This window comes from Apostichopus japonicus, chromosome 16, assembly GCF_037975245.1.
Source record: "Apostichopus japonicus isolate 1M-3 chromosome 16, ASM3797524v1, whole genome shotgun sequence".
Taxonomy (NCBI): Eukaryota; Metazoa; Echinodermata; class Holothuroidea; order Aspidochirotida; family Stichopodidae; genus Apostichopus; species Apostichopus japonicus.
Genome location: NC_092576.1, coordinates 44,000,586 through 44,027,154, shown reverse-complemented (window position 1 = coordinate 44,027,154; position 26,569 = coordinate 44,000,586). Strand labels below are relative to the sequence as shown.

At 37.4% G+C, this 26,569-nt stretch overlaps 1 protein-coding gene across 3 annotated transcripts; it reads left to right on the top strand.

The window, feature by feature from the left end:
• Positions 1-1,473: 1,473 nt before the first annotated feature.
• Positions 1,474-25,742, top strand: LOC139982357 (E3 ubiquitin-protein ligase SIAH1-like). 3 transcript variants are annotated; one of them, XM_071995103.1, is made up of 5 exons: positions 1,474-1,633; positions 17,287-17,511; positions 18,201-18,440; positions 21,463-21,655; positions 22,842-25,742. In XM_071995103.1, exons 2-5 carry the CDS (start codon positions 17,316-17,318, stop codon positions 23,017-23,019), a joined length of 807 nt encoding a protein of 268 aa, XP_071851204.1. In that variant the 5' UTR covers positions 1,474-1,633; positions 17,287-17,315; the 3' UTR covers positions 23,020-25,742. The 3 variants fall into 3 exon arrangements, with proteins under 3 accessions (XP_071851204.1, XP_071851202.1, XP_071851203.1); XM_071995101.1 differs by lacking the exon at positions 1,474-1,633 and adding an exon at positions 9,074-10,883; XM_071995102.1 differs by lacking the exon at positions 1,474-1,633 and adding an exon at positions 16,490-16,514.
• The last annotated feature ends 827 nt before the right edge of the window (positions 25,743-26,569 follow it).

Here is a 26,569-nt window from a genome sequence, read left to right as displayed (position 1 = left end):
GATGACTGCAAGAATTAATTTACAAAGCTGTTTTGGCCACATGCCCCATAGTCTAATACCATCGTGTACCGTACAGTCCGTGGAAATTGCGCAGTATAAAGCGGGATGCTAATGTAAACAACGAAATGTCTTATGTAGATGGAGAAAAAGCATGGAGGTCCAATTATGTCAAATTCTCTTTTACATTAGTAATGGCGAATTAGTCGACCAAGCTTAGAACTTTATTTTAATTTTCAAGGAGATATGTTTTCATTTCCTTTAGCTATACATTATTGCAATTTATTTTCTTTCAGTAGGAACCCCCCCCCCCCGCCTCCTACGCCTATGTGTGTAGTGTTCGGTTTCGGAAATATCTGGTATTATTTCATTTCCTTCAGCCAAGTTTTATATAGCCGTTATAAGGGGGTTTAATATTTGTACACCAATAAATTAACTGTCTGAATTTTCGAAAATTTCCTTACCAACATTCTTCATCATACTTCCCTCTATTCGTGTAATTTTGACCGGTCTGTTAGGGGTTGAAGGAGGTTTTTCTATATTGGTTGTCCATAGGTGACATTTTTGGCAACATTATGGGTATGTTTTGAAGTAAATTTTCAAATTCTGAACAAATAATGGGCTGAAAACCTTGAAAGGTGGGGCTGTCGGGTATTGTGGGCCGCGACGTAGAATCACCTACAAAAGCAATGATCCACAGGACATGCAATGAGGTCGAACATGACGGTTACTGAAGAAAATCTTCAAAAAGTTTATGGATGGAAAAAAAAAAACTTTTGGGAAATACTTGGTTCTCAGGCAAAAGTGTACATCTGGTTGGTCATTTTCAAGCCCGAGAAGTGCCATTTCCGGTGATCATAGGGGGTATAAAAACCAGAATTTTTCTTGTACGCTGCGCGCTAAACGATGGTGGCGCTCCGCTTAGATAGTAATTCGCGCCCCCCGGGTTACAAAATCCTGGATACGCCCCTGCTATGGTAGACACTATTGTAACTTAAGTAGCATATCAATAATTAATGGGCCCCGGTCCTGTCTAGGTGAAAAATGCCTGGGCCGCTTTTCACACCCAGTCCGCCCCTGACTGTGATATAGATCACAGAGAGAGATCATCGCGGGTTGCCTCTGATATGATGCTATTTATATTAAAAACAAGAATAATATTATTTGCTTTCCCAGCTTTTGAATTGTAACTTAGAATGTGAGCTTATAGTTGCCGTTCTTCAATATGCCTATTCCCAATCTAAACCCACGCACATCAAGGAAAGTAGTGAAGAATCTGTACTTTTTGCAACGGCACGCCCCCAACCCCTTGCTCCCCACCCCCCTCGTCATTCATCATTTCTCTGTAAATGTAGGTGACTCTCACTAAATCAATTACAAATTTCCCACGTCTTTCCACTTCCCTTGGGGTAGGATGGGCAATAGCCATCTAGCAATTACTCTCCGCGATATTTGGTTACTTGAAAATGCAGTCTGCAGCAATGTATGCTGTTACGTACACTGAAAGTACGTGTATCCCACATAAGAAGACCAGCCCAAAGCATTGTTTTGATTCCGTAAAATGTCCCAAATTTCTCTCAGAAAAAGATAGATAAACTTTCAGCGATCTTGGAACATAACTCAAGAATTTCTAAAGGTTTGTAAAAGTTTGGGTTACACGATGTAAGCAGGGAACACCTTTATTCGGAAATTTCGTAGTTAACTCCTTGTCGTGGCAGTAATTAATGCACTGAACGGTAACAACACGATAATATCCCTTTGCAACGTTACTGTAACATTTCCCTTTGCAGTAGGCTAGGCTTGTTTAATGTACATAAAGGTATAACGTTAGGGAATCAGCTGACACCATGACTACTCACTTTGGAATTGTATTGCAGAATCTTGTTTCTGCTTCGTGATAGCTAGAGCGGATTGAGGTATTACACCATGGTGGTCAAGCTTAGTGATGATTTAACATGTGAATGATATGCACAAGGGCCCAATTTAGAGATAGTCGTAGGTTATGTGGTTCCAACCTAAGTCAGTGTAACTGTAGCTTGTAGGACTAGTTACACAAAGTTACACTGTTACTTACAGTTACACTACAGTCAGGCTAGGGCTATCCTAGTTCAAACGTTAGGCCAACTAGTCTAAGTTAGTATCGTACACTAATACTGTAACTTAGGCCCAAGTGACCACATTTTGTTTACAGAAATTCTGGGTACACGCTATTGATGTTGACCCCAATGATGACATAAAAAGGGGCAGTCTTGGTCTTGGTGTAATACTGCACACATCGCCCCTGATGTGGCTGTTGACGTGCAGTCCTTCAAGTTTGCTAATGGTGCTGCTGACTTCCCAGCATGAACTTGAAGGAGGCGGTGTTTGGTGCTGATTTTAGATCAGATGGGATTGCGTTCCACTGAGGAATGGTGCGAGGATGGTGCAGTAGGCCTATCTACACTACATTTAGGGGCCTAGGCTGTACTGTGAATGTTTTAATTGAGTGGATGGCATTTTGAGATCTCACTCTGTTTGGTAATGTTATGTTTCAAGACCAATGGTAAAATGCCCATATTTCTGTAATTACTTACGCAATTTATACAAACAGTCATATTTCCTTCAAATTTTGCATTTTTCTGGGCCTTTTTGCAACATTTGGAAATGATCTTGGACTTTAAATGAAATCCTGGGGCAGTTAGGGAACACTTCAATCTGGGGACAGTCCATGGTATCCAGATTCCATCCCAAGAAATCAGGCATGTCTGGTCACCTTAGCCTAGTCTGTTAAGACTACATGTCTACTGTAACTGTTCTATTAAGAGTGGGCCTGTAATCCAGCCATAACTGTAGTTATGGCTTTTCAGTATAATGAATTATCAATGGGATCAACACCATGTTGTTTGCTTACCCACACGAAGGTAAAATCACATTGGAAGGAGGGAAAACATAAAAAGGTCTAGTTCTTTTACACTCATATTATGGTGAATGATTGATTGTGTCTTTTTCTACATGATTTTGGTTAATTTCCGCACACAATTTGAGGAGTTATGAAACACGTTTGCCGTCAATTAATATGTACAGTGATTTTTCGCAAACAACTTTTAGATTCTCACTCGACACAGGGGTTAGGTGTGAGCATACCATGTATATATATGGTTTTTTCAACCATGGATTTTCAATTTGCAAGAGATCACGTTTATCTAAGCTTGGCTCTATGGGGTAATACTGTAGTCGATTTTGGCGCACTATTTTAGCAGTGAAGTTGGCAGGTTTTAAAGATTTCTTGGACAAAATACTGTAGGCAATACTGTGCAGTGAGGTAACTCGACCAAACTTAGGTACTGTACTAATACTAAAGCAATGTTATAGAAAACAGACTACATTTGCAGCCATACAGTAGCAGTGGAATCAGTCCTAGCAGATACATGTTCTTTGCAACTGTTTAGGACAACTTAGGTGCAGCAGCCATATCGATGATTCTGTCACATGTTTATGTCGGTCATTACTTTGGTTTAGGAGGTGAAAGTTGAATTTTCGTATTGCACAGAAATATTAATTTGCAGTGTGCATTTAGGTAGTGAAACTTACAAGCTGTATGCTGAGCAGAAGTTGGAAAGAAGAAATGATGTCACATTTGATAGTACTACTAATGTTTTTTTTCTTTCTGAAAGGTCTGTGTCAATATTATGATTGCCATGGAAACCTGTCTTTCCATATATGTTTACGAAGTCCCTCCAGAGCCCAACAAAAACAGATGATACCGCTGTCATCAAGTTATATTTAGGAGGAATTTTCTCTCTGAATTTTTTGTTCGTATGAGTTTGTTCTTTTATTTTTTTGGAGGAGTTTTTAGTTTTTCTCGCTTTGCTCTGTAATGTGAACTTATGACTCCAATCGTTATTGTTTGCGAAAAGTAACTTCCAGTTGATGTAAGGTAAGGTATCTTAAATTTACATCCATTCCCACTGACAGTACAGATAATGACTACTCCAGTAGTGCATTCTCAAAACTTGATTAAATATGATCAAAGTACTATGCAAAATGGTTGAAGATGCATCTGTGGATTTGTACACAGGAGGCATAGATAGTAATTGTATCTAAAGGATAAGAAATTCATAATCTTCAAAATTGGGACACAAAATTTGAATACTAAATGATTCCCTGTGGTACAGTGTTTGTGTGACTGACCTCACATCCGAAGCACCTCCTTTGACTGTGTCTACAGTGACCTGATAACCTTTTAATATTGACCTACCACATTGACCAGCCTACAGCCTGCCCATGCTACCCACCATCCAGTGAACCTAGCTATATAATGTATTTTGCTACACAAAATTTCCCATCCAATTTTCACTTTCACTTTGGATTAAAATCTGTTTTAGTTCTCATCAAGCTTCCATCCACCCACATATAGTATACAGGCATGAACTTTTTCCAAGAATTCACGGAATATCCATGATTTCTTTTCTACCTCAGAGATCTACTCCTCTCAATTTCTGTGCATACTGTATCTATCAACAGCGTTGTATCATTTGATCCGTCGTTAGCATGTTTTTCATTACCTATGGATATTTAACCTGCAGGGGGACAATTAACTATTATCTTAACACACTGTAGCATACAGTATGCAAACTGGAGCCATTACCGCAATTTTTGCAAATTTCTGTAATTTTTTTTTTACCCCAGGCTCATCCCTGAGTTATAGACAGTTCTTGTAGCATTGTGGCATCTGTTGTATACACTTAATTGCGGCAATTGGACAAAATTTATGAGTGATTCGAATCACCCTGGTACTGTAATGGTTATTTTTAATTGTTACCTTCAAATCAGCGTCTCCGTACTTTTGGGGGGAAATAACTTATAAGCATCTTTATAGTTTTGACCCTTTTAGTTTTTTATAGTTGCTATTTTTTAGTCTGGCACAATTTTGACTTTCATTTTTTTTTTTCACTTTTTAGATTTCTTACATTTATTGGCATATATTTCTGTTAAATATTTTTTATGAATTTGTTACTCATATTTATTACGGAGTAGGAAGAACGTTATGATTTTTGATGTGTAATAGTTATATACATTGGCTGAACAAATAAATGAAAAAAAAAACAACAACTGAGATACAAGGAAGGGATGTCAACAACTAGGATAGTGGATGTTGAGCAACGTATTACCATAGCTTGCTGCTGTACTTACATTTATAAGCTTACAAGAAGACAACAGCATAATTAGTACAGGTAAATGTATACCAGCAAGTTCACCAGTCAGTATGAACATTCAGAACACAAATATTAAACCATCATTCATCTTTGGTAACCTTTTTGAAGAAAATCTCTCCTAAACATACCTAGCTAAGGAAAACCTTGTTACATTTGAGAGATATCCTAGTTTAAATGTTATATCTGGGAAATGTCACTTTGTAAATCTGTGATGTCATAATAGGACTGAGATATAATTTGTTTTCACCTGTTGTTGTATTCTCAAGATAGAAGGTTGACACTGAAAATGACTACAGTATGCTATCATTTGGTCATGTTGAGAGGTTCAATATCATAGAAGGACGTGGACTTAGCATCGAGATGAACTTTGAATACAATTTCTTTGTTCTACTTTTTCGAGATATGGCTAGGTCTGCAATTGTGACAGTGTGTATCACAAGAGGACTTGATGCAAACAGGTATTATCTGTATCTATCATACTTGCACACACTGACAGCAAACTTTTCTTTAAGTTTTTCATTACTTTTTCACTTTATGTTTTGACCTTGAATTGGACAGGGTTCCTACCTTGTCCTACAGTAGGTATATAGAGGAAGTCAAGCTATCAATATTCTTAGGAGGACTGCAGTGCATTCAAATGTTGTTGTTAATTAATAATAATGATAATAATACATAATTTTTATATAATAGGGGCAAACAAAACTATGAAATAATTCTCCTGGTGCTTTACAATAGTTATAACATACGTTCTACAGTAGTAAAAAGATAAGTCTTTAGGACTGATCTGAAACCATTCACACAGTCTTGCACATTTTAACATGTTCTGGAATTTATTCCAACTTTTTTTTTGAAGAAAAAATGGAATTTAGAATTATTATGAAGGAAACATTGAAACAAACTTTGTCAGTGCGTGTATCTATGACATTACACCTGTTTGCTTCAAGTTCACTTTTGGTACCTGTCAGTCAGGACTGTCAAACGTTTAATGTCAGCCTGAAAGTGATACAAAGGAAATGATTACATATTACACCAGGATGCTAGGAAAATGTCCTTCCTTTCATTTATTAAACAAAGTCACACCTAGATTGTCCTCCAGCCCATTCCTTTTTTAACAAAGGTCAAGGGTCACTCTGAGGCAAATGAAGTACAGTGCCTGGCAGGGAGGCCCTGCTTAGCTTTTTTTGTTCCACAAGAAACACAGGTCTGTTAAAATTGATGACTTCAGCCAGATGTTCTCTTGTGATATGTCATCATCAAAGAAAAGAGAATGAATCGATTCCTTTAAAGATTGAGGAGGAGGGGGATGGGATGGGGAGAAGAGGAACAAGCCACAGGAGGCAGTGGTGGGTGAGGGGTGGGGTGGGAGGGCATATGAGGTGATTGTACATATAGTCATGCAGCCTAACAATGTGATGTACAGAACCTTCCAAAATGCACATGGACTTATTTACCATACGTTTATTGTATGTATACATAGTACTGTACCCTAACACTGTAATGTTGCACACCGTGTGTTGTACAAAGTACTGTATAACCATGTCACAAGCTGGCTACGTACTGAGTATACATATTCAGTTTTATGTGAGGTTATATATGCTATACAGATAAACCTGTTGTCATGTTACAGACAAACTGCTGTCACGTTACAGACAAACATGTAAACTTATGTGTATTACTTGTGTACAATGACAAAAAACAAAACAAAAGAAGTCAAAGCAACAAAGGTCATACACCAGGGAGTCAAGTTTGTTTGCGGTTTCTATTTGTATCTGAAAGTACAATTGTTTTGTATAATGGAGCCTTTCGGTGGTATTGACATATACGTGTAATGTCTTTGGGAACTTCAGAAGACATATTTTATTGTATTTACTGGGTGAAACCATGACCCTAGAGAGCTGACAATGTTGAATAGTTAGCTAGTGGCATGAAATACATAAGTCACCAACCACATAACTTGAATTAACAAAATGCCAAATTTAAAATGCGATTCTCCAAAGTTTTGCTGAATAAAATTTGCCGCTCCGGTATGATGACATATAACGAGGCATAATTCATGATAACATGCATGATGTTTGGCTTACTATACCTATAGAAAACATGAAATAATGTTGAAAAATGTGAATTTGTGTTTGAAAAAAAAATGACAACATGGAACAACTCTGTGTGTTGTAAACTTGTAGATTGGCCAGGCTGCATTAATAGCAGGTTACAGTACATTCAGTTATGACTCAATAAAATATGCTTTTGAAGTGGGAAATATTTACTCATGGTTGCATAAATTCCTTTTTTTTGTAATGTTTCAGCTAGACTAGTTTGGCACATTTTGAAAATATGCAAATATCTATATAATATATAATAATGATAAATGAGATTTATATAGCGCCAAATCAGTATACAAAAGTCACTGCTCAAGGCACTTTACAAAGAAAGCATATAGATATATACATCCACTTAAAATATGTGTGTGTATACATGTACACACATATAATCCAATGTTAAAAATTCTGGGCAATTTACAAAAAAAGTATATATTGTTAAGCCTGAAAATGGTGCCGTTTAGATGGTTTTTGGTATTAAGTATGTCGCGATAGATCTACTTAAAAGAATGGGATGTGTATGAACTTCACTTGGGTGACCTTGAATTAGTTTAATACTTGTAGTGTGATTACTCTCTTTAATAGCAAATACTATATACCAAACTATAGGGTATTTAGTACTTAAGAAGAGTATTAAGGCAATGTTTCGTTTTAATTATATTTCATATTCTGTATTGCCAACCCTAAGCTCTTGAATACCGTATAAAGAAACTCTCATAACATCTCAAGCTCTCCGTTTGCATTCTATTGATTTATTCTTGAATTAATCCTGCCTGTTTGCCGCATTTAAATTGTTAACATTTCGATATTTTTTTCTTTCTAACGCCCGTTTTCACCCTTTCACCAACGGCAGCTTGTTATCTAATAGTTTATGAATTATATTTTTTCAATTTCTTACATGAAGGTCTCTGTTTATAATATCAGTTGCAAGTCACATACAAAAGAGCCAGTTTTTTCTGTAAATCTACCAAGGAAATAGTTAAATAACTGCTCCTGAAGGCAGTTGTTCGACATCCCTGGAGATGTTTATATATAAAGTGTATACTACAGTATATTGGTGTGCTCATTACGTACATTATTAGAGGCAACTAAATGCTTTTATCTTCTCTCTGACTGTAAATATATTTGCTTCCTATGCATACGGTGTGCGGTACATACAATACTACAGTAAGTACTATTTCCATATATGTGTCTACATACTATACAATACAGTATATATGTACTGTACTCTCCAGTACAGTATATACAGATGTACAGTTTATTGCTTAGTCATGCAAGATCCCGAGGTATTAGCCGACCTTTTGAAGGAGCTCTCCTCTGTTACCCATCATCAGTTAAGTGTGAGCTCAGTGGCACAGGCATTTGCATTGCACTCTTCTAATTATTCATGATTATCTATGCTATATGTATACATCACAGGCTGGTCTATATATATACTGTATATATCTCCACATCTCTGGCCAGGGCATCCTTCGTGGATATGATATTGTCGTAATAAAACTCTCATGTTGTCAATAGTTGTAGCTACTGTACTGCATAGAGTAGCTACTGTAACAGTATTAATAGCGAGTGCTCTGTGTGTAACTATATATACCGTTAGCTACTGCTCATATTGTGTGTTGTATTTAATACGTAGACAGTTCTGAAATCTCGCGTACTGGCTTGGAACGTCTCGCAGGGCGACCGTCGTATATTGAAAACTCTGATAACGTCGTCGTCCGATTCTTCAAGCGCTACATGGAGAGAGTCTGTGTGTGTGTGTGTGTGTGTGTGTGTGCTATTACTGTTTACTCTGTAGACTGGGTGTATAGGATATTCATAAACTGCTGAGGAGTTCAACCAGCATGTTTTACAAGATTTAAGTCTAAAATTGAAGATCTTGTTAAGTAGAAAACTGATGTCTGACTGACTCACACGTTGGGGTGTGTTTGGCTTGGATCTATTTGGTAGTTTTTTGTTGATATAACATTCGTTTTTGGGAGTAGCACTTGATATTACGAAACGTTCTTTCAATAGCCAACTGTCTTTTAGAAATAATATTATGGATACATTTATTGTAATTTTGTAACAATGTGGAAATCTGCACTGTACTGTACAACAAAGGCAATTGAACCATTCTGGCTGTGAGGTTGAATTGAACACAAGTTTCCTGTGTTTTTCTTTTGGGATATTCATTACACAACTACTGTAGAAGCTACTGTAGGATGTGTATTTTTGGTTAAAGATTCCTGTCTGCAGTAAACTTACTGTATGGCTGTATGTATCCCAAGGAATAAGTTGTCGTTCACATTGCTTGTAGTGACTTTACGGAGCGGTCTTACATGGATTATGTTTCTTGTGAAATGTGGAAAAATTCCATGATTCATTCTGAGCAAAAGTTGCTAGATCATACAATTATTAAACAGTCCTGAGACATTGAAAAAGGAGGAAGTTTCATCTCTGATATATTTGGAGAAATAAACCTGTGGATATTGCCCCGTTAAAACTCATGAATAAGCATTTACAGTATGCTTTAGTTTGCCTTATTAATTAATCAATTAATTGTCTTGTTTCTTCTCATTCCTCTCCCTTGAGCCAAAGACTTGTTTCATCATTTCAGAGGTGTTATTTGTTTGTTTCAATTTAACAGAGTGGTTTTACGTGGATTTTGTTTTTTTGTGAAATATGGAAAAATTCTAGGATTCAATACTGTATGAGCAAAAATTGCTAGACTAGATACACTTATTAAGCAGTCTTGAGAAATTGAAAGAGAAGGAAGTTTCTTCTCTGCTATATTTGGATAAAAAACCCTTTGGATATTGCCCTGTTAAAATTCATGAATAATCATTACCAGTACGATTAAACAGTTTGCCTAATTAATAAGTCAATTAATCGTTTTAATGGGTTTTGAAAGAAACACCTCTAGCATGTATCCATAGTGTACACTGACTGTTCACCATGGTCTAGCATTGTGCCGTGAGTTATTTTCAGTTCAGCTAGGCTTTAAATTTTACACTCTATATTGGAAACCTTCATCTTTATCCTTCAAGGACAGAGTTATTAATAGCAACATCATAACGGTATCATCCATATGGAATGATCAAATCCATATTAAAACCATTACACCGAGTACTGCCCGTGTGAGAGACTGGTTGAAACCACACACACACAAACGGTCGTACACAGCAACACACACTGACGTACGCTTATATGTTAATTATCTCCATTGTCACTGCCATGCCATGTGTGGTCTTTGTGTACAGTAGTAAATCATTATAACGTATAGTACAACCTCTACGTGAATCGACTAGTATTGATACGAAGACACAAAGGCATCGATTAGCCAAGTCATCCTCCTGCCCCTGCCTCTCGGATATTCTCTCCTTCATCACTCGAGAGAGAGAGACGGATTTGTGGTAGATATTAAACAATGACATCAGGGATGAATTGTTGATGAATGAGACATCATCTTTAGTGACACATCATCTGGGTGCTCCTCCCATCTAAGCTGGCCGGCTCGTGTCATCTCGTGGTCGTTTCTCGTCGGGGAGTATTTGACTCTTCGACTGGTAAACACTAATGTTGATTATTCGTAACTTGGCTGCCAGGATGCAGGGTGAGCAATTTCAGTTCATTATTTTAACTCTTTTGTCCTTCAGGCTTGGGTAGTACATATGAATGTTTGTGTTAGCACTGTAACTGTAGTATTGCATGCACATGTGTGTACATAATCAGTACAAACTGTACACAGTGCAATATTTCAAGGGATGCTAATTGGCATTTAAGTGGTTATTGAAACAGTTATTTCACTAATTTATGACTTTGTGAGTCAGAACAAAGGATTAGCATATGCTAATCCTATAGTAACCATGTAACTAGTCTGTATCTTTGGTCTAGCAGGTTTTGTTAGCAGAAAATATGAAAAGAGTTTGTATTTTATAGACTAAACAAATGGAGTGATTACACACGGTACATACACATATCATGTGTAATGTACAATATTGTTGGGTATAGAAATTCTGATCCCCATGAATTATCAAATGTTTAATAAATGTTGTAAAAGTTGAAATTAAGCTTAATTCTTGGTGTCTCAGAGTCAAATTAATCATTGGTAGGGAATGAGGGATGGAGGGTTATATCTTTGTACGTACAGTATCTTACCAGCACGTTCACCGGTAAGGTTCTCATTCGCTGAATAAGATTTAAATAAATAACTACAGTCGTCCAAATGGTTGCATTCTTAGCAGGCTCTGGATAACGAATCCGGCCGAACTTCCTGAGAATCTGTTACTCAGCAGGAAATTGAAAAACTAAAAGCCCTGCGCAACCCAATCTCATATTGTATAATATCAGTGGACAGTGTTCAATTGTAGGAATATCAGTGTAAGGTCATAATTTACAACTCACGCTGGTTTTGCTGTGTTTTTATGAGATAATTCAAACTACCATGACTGTCCAGGTCTTGTATTATAGAGATGTTATTATTAATGTCTGTATTCAGTATTTCCTTGGTATGTACAGTTTGTGTTCAAATCTATGCATGTGGAAATTATTCATGAACTACAGTACCTAACATGATGTATTTTACAGTCTACGTACAGCAGTTCACGTTGGGTTTCATAGTACTGTACATAACATTCAATATGAATTGGAAATAATGCCACAAAATTTTCTTGATATCCCATTGTTGATATCTCAGTGGTGAAGGTAAGGATGGGTGTGAGGAGTCCTCTTCTGAAAATCAGGCATTAGTACCAATTTTGGTCATGAGTGGGAATAGACTGGAGGTGGGCCAGGAGAAGGGTGGGGGGGGGGGACGTCAGCCAAAAGTCCTTAAAAAGTTGCCTTGTTACTGGTAGTCTTAATATAGATTAGGTACAGGAAATGGGATCAGAGGTGAAGTGTGTGGGATGGGGATCAGAGGTGTGAGGAATGGGGAGCAGAGGTGAATTATAAGGTATGGGGATCAGAGGTGAAGTGTGAGGAATGGGGATCTTAGGTGAATTAATATTATATATTTATACTTGTACTGCACCTAATGCAGTAAAGTTAACTGTGAGTAAATCAGTTGCAATTGTTGTTGAGAGCACAAGTTAATTAAGTTCTTCATTACAATGACGGTGTAATTTTCTGGCACTTGTTGCCATTTTTGGTTAAGAAGATTGAGCAGTAGTTCATGAATATTCAACAGTGCATGCCTACAGTAGACATTAGGCTGTACTTTCATGCAAAGTGGATTTGTTGCAACCTATCAAGTAGTTAAGGCATTAAGCCGGTTTAAGTTCAGTTTCATGTCATGGTAACATGCGACCAGCACTTTTATTTAATGTTCAGATATGAAGGTTGAGGTTCTGTATACTGTACCATGTTGAAATCTCAATGGCATACCATGTGATGCCCACTTAACGCCTGAGAAATGTACGTAATGTCTGTCAAAGAAGATTTGAATTATCCAGGACCGAAGCATATTTACGCTATCCACAAGTTTGATATTCGACACCACATTTACGTTCTCACTCATGCACAATTACAGTATCATTTATAAATCCATCAAATATTACACATTTGGTAAAATATCTCTACTTATCAACTGCTAGCAGTAAGCATTACAAACACATGAATATGTCACCAAAAATTATGTTGTATATTCTATGTAGAGCTGTTCTTGCACTCAATAATAAATAGTATACATAGTCCTGTTAAGTACAGCTGCCCTCAAAGATGATCAGGTACTTGCTATTAGCTATAGGCTGGTGATTGCTGAGTCATCGATTTATAACCAGACTAAAGTCAAGTTCTATACAGTCAGTTAAGTTTAGCATGCTTGCTCTAGCATGTAAAATGTTCTCCAATGTTGTGTTTGCATAGCAAGGACAATTTACCCGCCAGAGATGTTGGGCAATTGATGTTAAACATCACACAGTGTTGGTAATTAGATTGCAGCCGATCTGAGACACACCCTGTTTATGTTACAATATGTCTGTAGAGTACATGTGTATTGTCATTCAAAATACAGCACAGATACAGTGTGGCATAGTTAGATAACTACATTAGTTGTTTGTGAAATTTGAGTATCAGAAGTTGAAGGAGAGACAAACCCTAGGATGATCTACGTAGATCACTCATATGATTGAGATATGTGTAATGGACCCACTCACCCAAACAGTACATTATACATAGTATTGTACAGTTTACATACTACAGATTATATAGTATAGAACATTATACACAGTACAGTATAAATAGTACAGTATAATAGTACAGTACATATAGGACAGTATACAGTACAGTATATAAATAGTACGGTGTACATAGAACAGGACATATAGGACATTACAGTATATACAGTACAGTATATAAATAGTACAAGACACAGAAAGTACAGTGCAGTTTACATAGTACAGTATACATAGAGTACAGTTTATATAATATAGTACAATATACCTAGTATAATATAGTATACATAGATTGTAAAGTACACATAGATAGTAAAGTACAGTATACATAAATACAAAATACATTGTGCAGAATACATGTTTATATGTGTATACTATACTATATACATGTAGACAGAGTACAGTTTACATATTACAGCACACAGAATACAATATACATCTAGTACAGTATCGATAGTACAGTACACATAATAATAATAATAATAAATTAGAGTTATATAGCGCCAAATGAGTAGACAAAAGTCACTGCTCAAGGCGCTCTACAGAGAAAGCAGATAGTATATGTACAGACAGTATACATATAGTACAGTTTACAAAGTACCGTACACATAGTACAGTATACGTTACATAGTACAATACATACAGTACAGTACACATAGATAGTAGAGAACAGTATACATATTACAATACATATACATTGTACAGTATGCATGTATACATATTACAGTACACATAGTACAAGTATAAATAGTACAGTGGACATATAGTAAGTACAGTACAGTGGACATATAGTAAGTACAGTACAGTGTACATATAGTAAGTACAGTACAGTGGACATATAGTAAGTACAGTACAGTGGACATATAGTAAGTACAGTACAGTGGACATATAGTAAGTACAGTACAGTGGACATATAGTAAGTACAGTACAGTGGACATATAGTAAGTACAGTACAGTGGACATATAGTAAGTACAGTACAGTGGACATATAGTAAGTACAGTACAGTGGACATATAGTAAGTACAGTACAGTGGACATATAGTAAGTACAGTACAGTGGACATACAGTAGTAATGTATACATAGTATATTTGCATGAATTGCTGTACTTCACTCACCAGGTACATAACAACACACATGTTTGTGTTAGAAATGTACCACAGCCTACCGTAGACAGACAACTCATCTTTATACAGTGTAGCTGGGTATTGTATACTGTGGTTGATATATATATGATAACAATAGAAACCTTTTAAACTTTCTTAAATGTCCACTGTTCATACTCTAGTACACATACTCTAGTGCATGGAAGTACCTGAGTAGTACTTGTCTATATATAGCGATTACAGAGCTATGTTTAAGTGTACTACAAAATGTAGTACACATACAATAAACATAGTACACAGTATAAGTATACATTGTACAGTATAGTGTACAGTTTTATGAATTGTACCATAGCCTACTGTATGTATAGCAATCACAGAGCTATGTATGTACTTGTAATTTGTACTACAATATGTACACCTGTTGTTACTGCCAAATGTCATTATGATTTCTTGGATGTTGAAAAGGTGCTTTGGTAATGTTAATACAATGCCATCAAGCCCTGCAACAACTAAATTTCTTTTTTTCATTTTTTTCCTTAAAACAGTTGTTACTGTAGTTTGAAACATGTGAAACATTTTTTCAAGATGTTTACTCACAGTACATTATTAACTATATCAAGTTAATAATGATAACTGTAACATCAGTTTTCATGCTTGAATGATCACTCAAAAACAAGTTAGGAAAAAACCCTGCCCCTACCCCTCCCCCTACTCCACCCCCACACTCTTCCTTGATCATTTGAGTACATGATATTTTCATCAATGGTGAGTGTTGTATTCTAGAGCAGCATCGGAACAACTAGATTAAACATTGATTTTATTAATTGTTAATACATTATTAATTTAGTGGCTATATGGATTAGTTCCTCATTTAACTAGCCAGGATATTATTAATTGCCAAGAAGGTACTTGTTAGCTTTGTCAATATCCCTACTGACCCCATACTGACCCCCTTCTGACCCCCTACTGTCCACCTACTGACCCCCTTCTGTCCACCTACTGACCCCCTACTGACCCCCTTCTATCCACCTACTTACCCCCTACTGACCCCCTTCTGTCCACCTGTAATGTACAGCACATCCCATGTTTCTGCCCTTCAAAACCAGTATTGAGAGCAAGGGTTACAGTAGGTAGATGGAGTGTTGACTGGATGGGGTAGGGGTGGGGGGAACTTAGGGGTTGGGAAGTGGTTTTCTAAGTTGTACTGTATAGCAACCATTGTGGCCTTTCTAACTAATGCATTTTACAGTACTTAGAAAAGTAAGCCCTGGCCATTGGGTATGCTAGGCCTCAAAATGGCCGACGGATATTCAGTATATGTAGGCTATAATATGCTGCTGTCAGGTCAGTGACTGGAAGGATTGCTAGGTAAGGTCATAATTACTCATATTAAAAGCAGACTGACCTGTTATATAAGTATATATATGTTTTTTTAGGTCCAAAATCTTGAAATTCTGTCAATTTATTTGGAACATTATAGCCCATCAGTGAGTCGGTGATATAATGTAATTTAATTGGAAAAGTTAAACATATTCGCGCTGTCACCGTTTATATACATATTTGAGAATGTTTCGTCTCGTAATTCTCTTTCCTGTGAGCTGTTTTAACCTACATATTTATAATGAGTTTTTCTTCCCCCTTGAGGACAAGTTGGGCAGTAATAAAGGAAATCATTAAATGGGATTTCCTTCTCTCTTAGAAGTTAAATGTATCCTAGCTGAATTAAGGAATTAAAGGGTTTATTACTTGCAGTATGAGAGAGAGGCAGAGAGACTCTGAACCTGTCATCCAACTGAGCTGTTTCATGTAACAGACACAGTGCGACCCATATCTGGTTAACACAGTATATAATATCACTAACATTACAGTACAGTAAATACCGTAATAGTGAACATATAGTCCAGAGGTCTGTAATGGAAGTATTTCTGCTGGTAACTGTGGCAACTGTTATGTAATAATGCAGAAGGGTGAGTATGTACGTAGTAGACACCAGTCTATGTAAACATTGTCTGTATGCTTTTACACAGTGTCTATACAGTATATGCTGTGCACTTTTTTCAGGTTTCACTCCTTGCTGAGTATGTCAAGATGCATACTTTACAGTGCATGTACAGTAACATGGTTTATCTGTCTTTAATTGGCTCTTTTTTTTGCTCTTGAAGTTTAATTTGGTGCTTATTTGTTGATCTACACTGTGTGCGATGCTTGGTGCATGGCCTAAAGTTTAATATACAGGTATAACCTAGATAGTGAATTAAGAAGAGACCTGAATTTAAACCAGTAAATATAATATAATATTATACATCATTTCTTATATTCAGAACTTTACTGGGTGGAATTGTTGGTCTGTTTTGTAACATAGTTTGCCTAAATAACCCCCTCCCCACCCCTCTACCTGTCCCCCTCTCCCTGTTCCACTCTTCTAAAGAGGGAACCCTCTGTTAACCTAAATAATTAATTTACACTTCAGATGGTATGACATTACTTCTTCAGTTGTTATGTAGTGCATCTCCTTGATGTTATGATCATACATACAGTGTCCCCAGTTAGAATGTAAAACTTGAGCTACATCCTACTCTTGCTATGTGATGAAGTATGTCCCCAGTTGATACCTGAAAATCTCTATTGATGCTGTTAGGATATAACTCTCAGGCCCTCTTTATCCTCATATAAATATATATATATTGATGATTACTTTATTAAATTATAAACCGATGTTGTTTTCTGTTTAATCCACAGCTCTTAAGAAACTACAGCACGTAGCCGCTATGAGCAGAGCCAGTCCCGCTGGGAAGGCTAGGAGCCACACCCCTACGACCAACCAAGATCTAGCCAGTCTATTTGAATGTCCGGTCTGTTTTGACTATGTGCTGCCCCCAATCCTACAGTGTCAGAGTGGGCATCTCGTCTGTTCGAACTGTCGACCAAAGCTGAATTGTTGTCCAACTTGTCGAGGCCCTCTAGGTGAGTCATGCTTCAAAGCACTGGTACTGACAGTGTAAACAGTTTCTAACCCTTTAATCTGATTCTAATGCTAATACCACTCTGTACTGTCCTCTCAAGTCATGCTTCAAAGCACTAGTGCTGACAGTATACACAGTTTCTAACATGTATCAGTCACACTGCTCATACTGTCAGTTCTTAAGTGCTTTGAAGCAGGACATGAAACTGAAAGCACAGTAGACTAAGAGAATAAAAAATGTTGGCTTGTCGAGGTCGTCACACAACTGGTCGAGATTTCTAAGACTTGCATGAATGATATGCTGGTAAACGTTTGGAATATTCTTCATCTATTGGTTGTAGATTACATTGGAACCTGCAGTAAGGTCTAATATATATTAATGAAATATCAGTCAGTTATTATGAATATTTAAAACGTATTAATGAGCAGCAAAGAATATTCCGTAAATTAGAATAAATTCACTGAATATTATATATATCAATACACAAATATTAGTATTTGGAATACAGAAATGAAGACAAGAATGAATATTATCGTTCTCAATTAACAAATCATTGATCCAGTTTCAGTTGAATCGGATATTTCTTCACACCCTTCACTATACATTACCTCAGATTCATGAAGAAGACTGCCGCACATGTATGTCACATCATCGAAACCACAATGCATTTTTTCTTTTTTCAACTTTCAGGGAGTATCAGAAATCTAGCGATGGAGAAGGTGGCCCAGACGGTGATGTTTCCGTGTAAATACGCATCGGTGGGCTGCATCCAGACCATGTCCTACACAGAGAAGACAGACCACGAGGAGACCTGCGAGTACAGACCCTACTCATGCCCCTGCCCCGGGGCCTCCTGTAAATGGCAGGGATCATTGGACCAAGTCATGATTCATCTTACCCATGCACACAAGAGTATAACCACCCTACAAGGTAAACTTAATACTTGCCTACAAGGTAAACTTAATACTTGCAGACAATGTAGAGCTCTTAAAGGATATGTGGGGGGGGGGAATACAAAAATAAAAAAGTTTAAAGAAAAAAAAGCGGGAAACAAAATAAATGAAATATAAGGAAAAAATAAATAAATTTAAAAAAAATGTTAAAAGTTAAAATAAAAATAAATCAAAAAGGGAAAAAAAATATATGTAATGAATAAAAAAAAAATTCCTGACTCCACCCGATTTATGTCCTGCTTTGAGAAGCAGAGAAACTAGTTTAAAGTTTTCCACTCTTGACATTTAACCTTGACATCATGGAGGAAGAACGTTTAACGTACACCAGAAATTGATTTCATTTCACCTGCCCGAACATGTTTGAATTCCAGAAGCGTAATAGTCAGTTACCTTGTAAGCAAAGCATGTCGTCTGTGCCACAAATCAGGCCCCAATGACCTTAAGTGTAAGGTACAAAAAGAGGGAAAGGAGAGCTGCTTCTAATTTCCTTTGGACTTGTCCATCTTGCGATAATTGGGTCAAATCCCATTCAAGCTCAACAAATTTGTTTTGCTGTTTACAAAATTCCTCTGATTTCATCATTTGAAGATTCCTCTTTGTAAGTTCTTGGCTAATTTCTTGCACAGGGACTTGTTAACAACGTACTCGCAGTATTGTTGCCATGGTGATGATTTGGCACTTGAACAGAATATTGCTTAGAGTTGACTATTTCCCAATTAGGTTTTCCGGGAAAGCTCGGCTAAATTATGAAATCAAAGAGGTTTAATTCCTGTTCTTTCTTATCCTCAAGTGTATCAGAAGGCTTTAAGATGTACACCAGTGTAATATCCTTGTAGGAAATGTCTTACCAGCATTTATATTAAGAGCTCGGTAAGTTAAGTTGCTGTGGTAATGGTAAGGAACTTGATTTGCTGTTTCAGTCAATTGGCAGTTTCCCCAGCATGTCTTGTGTTTTATGAACTAAACATTGCCAGGTAGGAACTTGGCTGGATTTTTAGCTTGTATTATCAACCAGTAAGGGCTTTAATTTTGATTTACTGTGGTAAGGATTGTGGCTACATTAAAACAATGTACAACATACTGTAACAATGAGAGCACTGCTAGCTACATAACACATGGCCACTGTGTACAACATACTGTAACATACAGCTAGTATTACTAGCTAGTAGCTACATAATACATAAGCACTGTGTACAAGGTACTATAACAATGCTGCTAGCTACATAATACATGGACACTATGTACATCATACTACTGTATAACAATGCTTCCAGCTGCGTATACTGTAGGTAGTCACAGTACTGTACACATGCTCATAGTATTGCCACCTACATTATACACAGGCTCATTGTGCAACATACAATACTTAGTACTGCTAGCTACTGCACATTACACATCTATAGGCACACCGTGTGCAACACACTGTAACAATACTGCACTAGCTTAAAATAATGCAGATATATGAACACTGTGTACAACATACTGTAACAATGCTGCTAATATTACTAGCTACATAATACATTGGCGCAGTGTGTACATCATACTGTAAAAATGCTGCTACAGTAGCTACATATTAGGTAGGCACAGTGTGTACTGTAACAACAATGCTGCTAGTATTGCTAGCTATGTACATATGGACACAGTTTGTACTTGTAACACACTGCTAGTATTAATAGAGCACACATTAACACATTCTGCACAGCACACTGTTACCATACTACTAGTGCAAACTAGCTAGCTATACAATACATAGCTACACTGTAATGACATCAGGACCTGTACCATGTATGCCAATTCTATAGAGGAAATAATTCATTACTCCCGCCTCTATTTTCCAGTCCTTGGGTTTCCCCCAGATGACAGGGACTTTGTTTATTTCCGTTTTTTGTCTTTACGGGAACTTGCAAATTACTTGGTGACAATCGTAAAACTGTTTGATAGACGACTTTGATTTGCGTGAATATAAATTGACACAGGAAAGTTGTGTTGATGTTGAAAGGAAAATCAAAATCTGAAGGTTTTTCGTAAAATTAAAGGATTGCTATAAATGTGTGGGTGATGGCAACAAGGGGGAGGCGTTGAGCGGGTGTGAAAATGATATTGCAGTGACATTTTGCGTTCAAATCTATTTGGGTGGGGAGGGGGGTTGGGAGTGGGTAGGGGAGGCAGTCCCCCATCTGGGTCACCATCCATGTGGGCTTAAATTTCACAAGTATTGTTTTGCTCCTGAAATTGCTCCAACTCAGAATTCCTGGCTAGAATTTCTACCTCCCCCCCTCACCCCCAACTCAACTTCTGGTAAGTTCACACCATATGTCGACTGTTTTCTGTTAATGTAGGTCACATTCAAGTTGACATATATTTGTTGAAGCTGGGCAGTTGTACACTCTGCCAACTGTCATTCTAGAAAAGGCTAGGTTTCGATTCATTTCCGACAGAATCTAACGCATTTGAAACTGGTACATAGTAGTAGCAATTAGCCTTATATGGCGCAGAATCCAATCTAAATAAGTTGGCTCAATGCGTTTTACAGGTTCCAAGTTGAAGTGACCAATTACTGACACTCCCAAAGAAAAGAGAGGAAAGTTTTCAAGGATAAGTTGAACCATTTGAGTAAATCCAATGATCTCAACTAAACCGAGAAGTGAGCTCCACAAGGTAAAGAGCTGTCTGCTGGACATTATAATCACCAAAGGTCTTCATGCAAGACATTGGGAGTGGACGCTGGAGAAGGTGATGTGAAATAAGGGGTTAAAGTCGGTGGTCAGTCGTAGTGGTTTATAGAACCATGCGCACTGCCTGACTATCCCGGACATTTGGTACATTACAACAGTCAGGTCAGGGTTGGGGTTTTGCATTCAGAAGTGTTGTTGAACGCCATTGGCCCTGTACAGGAAGGTAATGTTTAATACATTGCCCCTGTACGGGAAGGGAATGTTACCTCCCGCGGTCCGAGCTCTATTGACAGTTTTGTTTTGTTTTCATATATCTATTTTCAGGGGAGGATATAGTATTCCTAGCTACAGATATTAACTTGCCCGGAGCCGTGGACTGGGTGATGATGCAGAGTTGTTTCGGCCATCACTTCATGTTGGTCTTGGAGAAGCAAGAGAAGTACGACGGACTACAACAGTTCTTTGCAATAGTACAGCTCATCGGCTCCAGGAAACAGGCAGAGAGCTTTGCCTACAGGTATATCAGTCATTGAATACTTTATTGAAACGTAGGGGAGGAAGGGGGAAACATGAGGCAGGGAGGGGCAGGGAAGGGGCTTGAGGAGGGATGGTAGGGGATGTCAGTGGAAGTTATCTTAAGGGTTGGTCATAGGAGGCAGCATGAGGGAGGGAGCAAGGGAGGGGGTTGTAAGGTAAGGGGAAGGGTTTGGGAAGGGAATGGTGGGGGTATTGTCATTTGAAAAAACTTCAGGGTTGGTTTTAGGAGGAAGCATGAGTTGGAAGGTAATTGGGGGGGGGGGGTTGGGAAGGGAATGTTTGTGGGATGTCGTGTGAAAATGGCTTCAGCATTGGTCATATGAGGCAGCATGGGGGAGGGGGTTGGATGGTAGTTGGGAGTGGCTTGGGAAAGGAATGGTAGGGGGATGTCCGTTGAAAATATCTTAAGAGTTGGTCATAGGAGGCAGTGTGACAAAGGGAGGTTAGGAAGGGGAAAGATGGAATTCATAGATCATTTATTGCTTTGGGGGAAAAAAACGGCATGGGGGTGTTTGGGCCGCATTGGGAAATATTATGGGGATATAGTATGGGGTGGGGTGATGGGGGTAAGGCTGGTGATCTAGCACCGCATAGCAATATGGGAAAAGTGTCATATATAAATTTTGTACGATAAAGCTATGTCTTTTAGTTCATAGTCTTTCGGAGAAGTGTACTAGTGTGATCAACATATCCTAGTGTGTGCAAATTGAAATAAATAGGCCACTAGACTGGAACCCTTTGATTTAACCACCTAGTGCTGCTAGGATCTCTATAAGGGATGACTCCAGTCCCCCCCATCACAACTCTTAGATATTGCTTCTCACAAGAGAGAATAGCCCTAATACTCTTATTTTCCCCTGTAGAGTTGAGTGCAAATGGGTTGTTTATCAGTAGCTTCCTTATAAGACATTGCATGATGAGAATAATTCAATTTTAGTTCCTGGACTTACAAAACCTATAATATATACACTGTTATACCCAAAAATCGCATATTTGAATTTTTTCGCAGAACTGGTACCTACACAATATCATAGCTAAAATTTCATCTATCCTTTTCCCCTAGGACTTACAAACTTATTTGCAGGTCTATGTTGAACTCCCCAGTATCATTAATCTGTGAGGGTGAGATGAGAAAAATGTTTTCTGTGTTTTTTCTGTCGTTGCAGATTGGAACTCAACGGGTCACGTAGGCGACTGACTTGGGAAGCCACGCCGAGGTCCATCCATGAAGGAGTCCAAGCTGCTATCATGAACAGTGACTGTCTAGTCTTTGATTCCAGTATCGCTCAACTCTTTGCCGAAAATGGTAATCTCGGTATCAACGTCACAATCTCCATGGGGTGATCGAGCGGAAACGTGACGTCGTCACGGCGACTGCCAGAGGTTGCCCCGACAACAGTGATACTAACTTCTGCTCGGTGTTTTTATGCCCTCTAACTTCTGACTCTCAAAACAATTTTGGGAACGAAGCCATCGACGCATGGCTCTCGAACATAAAGAGACGCCATCTTGTGGAATGAACTGTTTTGTGTTTGCTCCATCGATTCGTTAGGGGAGTTTACGCAAAGTTGGAACCATTCATGGGTTCATGGGGGTGCATAAAGGAGAATGACTTGAGCCTTGTTGACTGAACGTCAGTTTACTCGGCCAATCTTCCACATTGGAAGAAACTGTCCAGAGGTCAATGACCAGATGTGAGGTCAAAATGGACGTTGAAACGATATGACAGCTGTTAGAAGGAAACAGCTCGAGGGACGTGCTTGACCGGTGGAGATTGTATCTGCGGTACTTATTAAAGATAGTAGAACCGTGGGGACAGTGGAACCATGGTCAGCTAAAATGACCAAAGGGACTTTGAAATGGAGAATATTCTTCTGCAAGTCTGTGAAGATTTGCCTTTTGTGGAAAAGGCACAACTATTGCCGATAGCAATAGACTTACTAGTATTTACAATATTGTTTTCAGCCCCAATCCTTGTATGCAAAGTAGGTTCAGACTAGGATTACATACCACTAATACAAATTTGTGGAAAATTTATGGGTCAAATTTGTGGAAAATTTATGGGTTAGTGGGCGGATCACTGGATTAGATAGATTGAAAAAAATTCCTTTATTTTGTTCAAAAAATGAAGGAAAAAAAGAAAAAAATATCAGATTTTTGGTATTTAATTATGGCAAGAAACTACTGTAACAGGATGTTCTGTATTAAGACATCATCGATGGCAAGTGAATGTTCTGTTGCCAAGCGACCAGCTGTTTCAGCTCATGGTAAGATTTAGCGACTCAGATATAGTTGCAATTTCCCTTGATTAATATCTGCAATTAAAACAGTTAATTGCTCCTTTGATTTGCCAAAACTACATGTTTCATGCTCTCTCCTTTAAATTATCTTGCCTTTTAGACCATAGTTGAAAAGCTTGTATCAGAGAAAAGGAAAGAATTAAAGTTAGTAGTTTCTGTTGTTACCATAAATTCAATTTCTTATCCTGAGATATGTGATCAAGAGGAACATTTTCTTCAAATTTGATAGGCTGGGTTATATGGAAAAGTTATTCTCTTATTTTCTACAGAATACAATTAGAATGGTACTGCATCAATAATGCTCATTTTACAAAAAACAAAATGTTACAAACTAAGGTTCATATATATATATATATGTATATCCATTTTTGCATTTATTTATTTGACATTATTTGATAGATACTTTGTATAAATGGAGACTGTCTTTGTACGGCTTCAAATTTTTTGGTTTGTATTGTTGTCATGGTAACAACATTTATTGCAAGGTTATGTGTTCCATTCTGATAATGTTATTATTCTATAAATGGTAACATTTTGCTCTGCTTGTGACCTATATTAGGATCTTGACTGGAGGCAGAGCTGATGGCAAGTTCTTAACCAAAATACATTTTACTTTTCTGCAATTTTTTTTTTTTTTAACATTTTGGGCCTTTCATTGAACTGAAGGAAGACCTTTTGCTATCATAAACCATTCAAATGGTGAAAGTTGCATTGCAATACCAATTTGAGTATTTGTGATATTACCCTTCAACATATCTGAGGCTCATTAACCAAAGTGGCTGGATTGCATAGTTTAGCACTCCTTACAGATGACAGACAGCCCTTAATGTTAATCCGTTGTCTTATAAACTCTTTAAAAACAACCAAAACACTTTCTTGTATCCTTGTATATATATTTATATATAAATATATATATATGTATATATACATATATATATGTATTATAGATATATACATATATATATATATATATATATATATATTATACGAATGACGTTCAAACCAATCAATATGCAATCGTAAACATTTTATCAAATGCGATAAACTTTGTATGGATTCCTAATCAAATTCTAAGATTCTTTCAAAGGAGCTTGCCTATTTGGTCTGTGTGCTAGACTATAGCAAGAACTGTAGTTAGGCTATTTAGATGTTTACATACGTCATTAATGAAAAGTAATGAGCCTCGGTGTCTCTTAGCTGATCCAATCACATAATGATATCGCCAAGTACCTGAAACGTACCTAGAAATGCCTGTTATAGTTGCAAATGACAAGGTTTGGGAATTAGCCATCCATTTGAGAATTTCGTTCGAAAAAAAAAGGCATGAAATCTGATAATTAAAACAATGTTATTCTTGAAGCAATTCATCAATTCTTCTTCTTAGTTTTTTTATCACATTATTTTGGGTTCTGTTTGTTGTCTGCAAATTGTACTCTGTTTCACAGGGAATGCAACAGGACATTCGAAATAACTATATAGCCCATATATTATGCATAATGTAGACCCTCAATCAATCTGTTATTTTGGGAAGTATAAAATAAATGGCAAACGGGTAGTATTGTGACAATGACAATGATTGGCATACCTTCCTGTTACAAGGAAACCTGAATGTTAATGGTCAATGTATAATTTTAGGGGAAGACTTCCAAATAGTCTAGTCCATACTCTGTTGCCACAGGAACTGTATATTTCTGCCATTGTAAAACTTATTTGTACAGAGAAAAATGAGACGAGAAAATAAACTTCCTCATTGAAACAAGATTGAGATGTGAATTGTTTGTGATTTGTTTTGTGTGTGAGATGTTTTATTGTTCGTCCATTATATATTTATTTCATATTTGTTCAGATGAATGTTAATGTAGCAAACAGGTTGATCTTTGATGTTGTGTTTTACAAGCAAACAAGCTACTTGTTCATTACCTTCTCTGTGTCAGAACCACATATAGAGATATCGCTCTGCGTCGTTCAAGGTTAAGTTAACTTTATGAGGACATTGCTGTGGTAGACTTTGTAACACCTCTCTCAGAGAGTGACGATGTGTTTGAAATCACCATATCTTATCCCGAACTTGGAAATATGGTTGATTTAATATACCGATGCTGTGGCCTTGTGGATAAAGGCGGTGGCATTTGAAGCAATGAGGCTTAGCAATCGGGAGGTTCCGGGGTTCGATACCCGGCCGGGTCATAGTAAGGTGGGTTTTATATCCAAGAGCAATCTACGGTTTCTCCATCGGAAATGACTTTATAAATTGAAAAGATTCCAAATTTGAGTTAAAATGTTGAATTGAAAGCCACTCGACGTGTAAGTTGTAATCCATAAGCCCTTGCAGGTTTCTCCCACATCCGTGGTCGCTTAAGCGTCGTAAAACTAACTGCTGATTACAAATAATATGATCTACTTTGAAAGGCTAATCCCTCCGATTTTTACAGCAAGTGTATCACAGCAGATGGTCTGCAATGTCATCACCGCACAGGCTCTTTTAAGTTTTCCTATCTATGTTCTTCTGGTAACAAGCAAACATTCTACCTTATTCAAGGTTAAGTTGACTTTCAAGTCATATTCCTGTGGTAGACAATGTAACACTCATCTTA